This window comes from Asparagus officinalis, chromosome 5 (genome assembly GCF_001876935.1).
Source record: "Asparagus officinalis chromosome 5, Aspof.V1, whole genome shotgun sequence".
In the NCBI taxonomy this organism is placed as follows: Eukaryota; Viridiplantae; Streptophyta; class Magnoliopsida; order Asparagales; family Asparagaceae; genus Asparagus; species Asparagus officinalis.
The window spans coordinates 12,056,701-12,062,716 of record NC_033798.1 but is presented as its reverse complement, the minus strand read 5'-3'; the positions used below and the strand labels follow the sequence as shown (position 1 = coordinate 12,062,716).

Here is a 6,016-nt window from a genome sequence, read left to right as displayed (position 1 = left end):
ACGCCTAGGCGGGCGCCTAAGCGGTTTCTGGGCGGTTTTTTTCTTCTGGGCGGTTTTTCTTTTTTTAATTGTGATACTTGAAGATAAATATATATACTCAATCAACAATACATAAATACAAAAATACCAACACAACACATATGCTATCCAAAGTATAATAGTCAATCAAAGATGCATACATACTAAATGACAAGGCATATAATATCCAATAACTAGAAGTTTATGTCCCAAAATATCAGCAAAAAGATAGTCAAACAGGAATAGTCTAGATGTAATATAATGAATTAGCAATATGCATCTAATCTAATGTCATCATCAAACATCATCATCATCAAACATCATCATCATCTATCACTGAAGTAGAAGCACTTGAAGGTCCTGCTAGCCTAGAACTCCTCCTATTCTCCGCAGCCTCAGCCGCTCCCGATATACCCTCTACCATCCTCCAAGTAAGACCTGAGCCAGGATGAACTTCTTCCTCATCATCGGAGCCTGCTCCTTCTAGGATCCATGCTCGTGCCTTACTACGATCAGTAGATAGTAGTAGGTTCTTGTTTTCTCCTCTCCTCTTCTTCTGGTTGAGCTTTGAGTTAAACTTCACATAGACTAGTTCCTCTAACCTCTTCGATTCCAATCTATTCCTCTTCTTCGTATGAATCTTCAAAAGTAAAGGACACAAATTAGAAAACACAACTAAGAAGAATTTCATATTTTTCATAAGTTTAGAAATTAGTTTACCCCCTCAAATGTGCTCCAATTCCTTTCACAACCAGAAGAGCTGCTTGTCAAGTTGAGCAGTTTCATAGCCATATTTTGCATGAAGGGACAATCACCACCATGCAAATACCACCAATTAGCTACAAAAAATAATATATTATTAGTTGATTCACTACCACAATGGCACAATAGATAACTTATAAGTCATATATGATTCAATTTCTAAAATTATTTTACCTGGGTTCAAGTCTGATTTCTCTCTAGCCTTCACCGCTCCAATCCTAGCAAATGAACCCTTTCCTTCTCTGTATCTCTCCAACTCTTGAGTATGAATTTCAACTTGTTGCTCTACATCAGGATAGAACAACTCCACCACATCTAGAAATCCATCTTTCGCCCTTTTGCAATTCTTCACTACATCATCCCTATAGAAATAGTAAGGGTTGAGGTAGTAAGAAGCCATATGCAAGGGAGAAAAGAGCCGATCCTTGGACTTCCCATCTATAATATCAATCACGGGCTTGAAATCCTTCTCCTTATTCTTGAAAACTTGAATGATCTCCTTCTTCATATCTTCAAGCATCCCCACCACAAATCCCATTGAGGGTTTGTAGTCACTATCGACTACCCTCAACAATCGAAAAATAGGAGCATACACCTTCAAGATCTTGGCCACCGCTGTCCACCAACTATCACTCATAGCAATCGCCTCCACCTTAGCGCCTTTAGCGGTCTTTGCAAGCTTGCATCTCACCCATGCTTCATCGGAAAACATAAATCTCAACTTCCCTTTCTTCTCAAGAAGACTCCGCAGAGTCAAAAATGTAGTGGCGAAACGAGTAACTCCAGGTCTCACAATGTCCCTTTTGTCACAAATGCGACGCATCATAGACAAAGTCTTGTGATGACTATAGATAAAGATGGTGAGGGTCCTCGCCTTCTCAATTGCTCCTTTGAATAAACTCAACTTCCCGATGCTTTCAAGCATCAGGTCAACAGTGTGTGCTGCACAACTAGTCCAAAAAATCCTCGGCCTCCTCCTATATAAAAGCTCCTTCGCGGCCATATTTGCAGCTGCATTATCCGTGACAACCTGAATGACTTTATCAGCTCCAATCTGCTCAATAGCCGTATTAACCCACTCAAATATATATTGTCCTGTATGTGCTTCCTCTTTGGTTTCAATTGACTTATGAAAAGTTGTCCCCAATCTGCAGTGGATGCAAAGATTCATTACCGACCGCATCTTTCTGTCCGACCAAGCATCAGTCATAATGGAACATCCAGTCTTGCCCCACTCCTCCTCATGCGTCTTTAAGGAGACTTTTGTTCTCTCAACTGCTCTTCGCAATAAGGGCTCCCTCAACATGTACATGCTGGGAGGCCTGTAGCTCGGTCCATAGTCTCCAATAGCCATGCATGCCTTCGTAAAAGAATCCGTGGAGATGGCATGAAAGGGGATGGCATTTTCATATGCCCAAGTAGCCAACTGATCATGCACCCAATCTCTCTTCTCCTTCAGGAAAGAATCCTTCACTCCTGTCTGCTTCATTTTCCCTTTCAACCTTTTCGCTAGCTCTGGATCATTAGCGGTGTAAGCATCCATCGGCCCAACAGTAGGCTCTCTAGACCTCTTTGAAGACCCATCGCCTATGGAAGGAGAGATGATTTCTTCTTCATCTTTTTCTTCATCACACGGCCTCGTCGTATGAAGTTCTTCTTCTAAGTCTATAGTGTGCCTCTCCTTAACTTGCTTCTTCTTCGAATTAGCATCAATGACTTCTTTCACCCTCTGCTTATCTTTTTCACTAATCTTCAAACATGGTTTGGTGTCCCCCCTCAACCCTGCAAGATGCTTCTTAAATCGATGGATCCCCGCATTCACCTTGTGCCCACATAGTTTGCATTGCACCATATTCAAATTTTTTGGGTCCGGACAAAATCCAAACTCCCAACCAATGTCTCTTGAGTTCCTTCTATCTTTCACGGGAGGTACGGGGATATTGGTAGAACCCGTAGACTCCTTCGCTGGAACACCCGGCATTCTGAAATAAATGAACAAACAAATCATTCATATACTTAAAATTAAACTTAAACAATCAAACAGTTAAACTTAAAATTAAACTTAAACAATTAAACTTAAATAATAAATACAGTTAAACATATTCAATTTGTAATTCTTAAAACAGAATCTCAAAACAAGAAATATATAAACTCTCACATGTGTAATTTCCCTTACTGTTAACTTATTTTTGTAGGTCAAAAACTGCATTTTCATTCGTTATTGTCGCAACTTCAAAAACCGCAACTAATTATTGTTCTATTTTGTAGGTCAAAAACTGCAACTTCATTCGTTATTTGCTGCAAATCCAAAAGTATGGAGCATGAATATTATAGTTTCAGCACTCAACTCAATACAGATACACAATTATAGCATATATAGTTGTAAGCTTTGAACAAATGCAGAGAATGAACATGACAAAGATAAATGTAAGGAGCATAAGTCTGTTGTGGACCGTGGTGATGCATATTCTGTTGTACCGCACTCAGATACTTTTTCATTTGAAATAGGAAAATTAAACTTAAACAATTAAACAACTAAACTTAAACAATTAAACTAAATATGATATAAATATACTAAGTTAACATGTAATAAATGCATATGAGTATATGACAGTCATAAGAGGCTAGGAGCAGTTAATTTCCTTGAGCAATGCCGATCAAACTAAATATGATATAAATATACTAAGTTAATTTCCTTGAAACATCAACGGATTAAACTTACTATCTCTCTTTAAACTTATTATCCTCACAAGTAATAAGAATCTATCAAACCTGAACCAATCAACACAGATTTTGCCTTTTTAAGACTTGAACCCAATAAAAATTATCAACACAGTTACACAAGCCTACAATATCAAATTAATGAGAACCCAAAACTTGAAGACGAGCTCGGAATAAAAAAAAAGGAAATTGAAATCGAAATAAAGAGGATTAGGGTTTTACGACGCGAACTGTCGGCTGAAGACTGAAGTCGAAATGTCGAAGACGAAGACGAGCTCGGTTGGAGACGAAGACGAGCTCGGTCGGTCGGAAGTCGTCGAGTCGAAGGCGAGCTCGGTCCGAAGTCGTCAAGTCGAAGACGAGCTCGGCAGGTGAGATCGAAGACGAACTCGGTCGGAAGTCGTCGACGTCGAGTCGAAGACGAAGACGAGTCGAAGACGAGTCCGAAGTCGGTTGGAGACGAAGGTGAGATCGAAGATTAGGGTTTTTATTTTTGAGTTTGGGTTTTGGGTATTGGGTATCGGGTTTTGGGTTTTGGGTTAGGCTTTTTTTTTTAGGTTCGGGTTTTTGGGAGCGCGATAAATGAGAGTAGAACTATTGCCGTGGAGATTACCGACGATGAGGAATTGAATGACATGAAACAATTAGTTGAGAAGAAAGTGTCAATTCAGTTGTTCATTGAGAAGTATTCGATTCACGAATTTGCCCAAGTTTCACGACCTCAAGGAGAGTTTTCTCGGATGCTTGACTTAGACAATGAGTCGAGTGGTTTTATGACATCTCCAAGTCAAGAGTCGTGGTTTCAACTACAACATTTAAGTGGGCATTCTCTTGGTGGTTACCACTCCTCGAGGACTTGGACACATGTGGTGCGTTATCGTGGGGTAGTGCCGTTTTGACGTACCTATATAGAGAGATGTCCAAAGTGGCATTCATGAAAAACAATGACTTAAAAGGGTGTCTAAGCTTACTACAAGTATGGTCATAGGAGAGACTTCATTTGAAGCCGAGACTATGCGTGAATTTACAATTAGATGGACAAATTCCACTGGGATGCAGGTATTATATTTTTTAATGTAGCAAATATAATTGTGATTATCATTGTGATGCTAAATTTTGAAAACAACACAGATGGAATATCCAAAAATGTTATGATGAGACACCGACTAGACAATTAGATTTCTACCGAAATGAGCTTGACCATATGAAAATTTTTCAGGTATCATTTCTAACCGACTAGACAATTAGATTTCTACCGAAATGAGCTTGACCATATGAAAATTTTTCAGGTATCATTTCTATAAAAATGAGCTTTTTCTTCTATATATCAACTTTAATTTTAATGATATGCAACAATTATATGAAATACTTTGTAGATGGAATGGGAGCTCTACACCTAATTTCTCAATCATCTATCCCCCGATATGCACAGAATACCCAGTTACATGGAGAGCCATAGTTCCTCTAATATGTTTCGAGATAGTAGAAATGCATGTACCGGACCGCGTGCTTCGACAATTTGGTCTTGCACAATATGTTCCAGAATTTGTTGAAAAAATGGGGAGAGGAAGGCAAAGAAAGGAGGCCAACAAAAGGACTGGGCAGCTGAGCATCAAAATTATATACACAGATGGAATGATAGACATTTTTGTATTATTGAGCAAATTGACCCAACTCCCCGGGAATCAGATTACTACACTTTGTATTGGGGGATAACCCGAAGATGGATACTCCATACGACCACAACACCAGTTGAGTTGCAAAAAGGATATGTGCCCCGGGTTATAGATGAGAGAGAATTAGTAAGTATTTCAGATTTTGATTTAAGTCCATTTTTATTGATATCTCAATATTGCTAACATGTGTTTTTTGAAAAATTTGCAGGTATCAGCAATAAATGATGTTCAAACCATTGCAAATCGTGGCATGGAATTGGCTTGAGTAGGTAATATAGAAGTAAATATCAAATTTACATTCTGTAATTTAAATTTTAAAGTAATTTTTCTATTTCGAATTTTTGTAATTATCTCTCGCAGGTACATATCCCGAAGCACAGGATCATGTATCAATATATCAGTCAATAATGTGGAGGCTTCACCAAGCCTTACACCGAACTCACGAAGATCTTCATGATGGACGAGAGGTAACGCAATTCGTATACACACGTCAACCATGACAAAATCAAGGACGACGCAGAAACGACAATGAAGCTGAACCTTCCCAACGTGTTGACGATGGAGCTGGACCGTCACAACGACAAACGCAACTGGATCACGAACTCGTCGAAGATCGGGGTGGAGGAGGACGAAGACAAAGGAGGAGGATGAGAGTTCTTGGATGTATGTAAACTAATCATTATTGTTATATACATTACTAACATATTTTGGTATGTACATTACAAACCTATTTCAGGATGTGAGATGGTTTGGGATTTGTAGCCAAGACTGTGGTGTGATTTGTTGGATTTGTAAATGAGTTTGTGGTGTGATTTATGATTTTAGATTTGTAAATGAGT

The 6,016-nt window shown here is 38.9% G+C and overlaps 1 protein-coding gene across 1 annotated transcript; it reads right to left on the bottom strand.

Moving 5' to 3' along the window:
• LOC109841524 lies at nt 332–2,761 on the bottom strand. Its single transcript, XM_020410488.1, has 3 exons — nt 955–2,761; nt 739–857; nt 332–658 (listed from the first exon to the last, which is right to left on the bottom strand). The coding sequence occupies exons 1-3, from the start codon at nt 2,759–2,761 to the stop codon at nt 332–334; spliced, it is 2,253 nt and encodes a 750-aa protein (XP_020266077.1).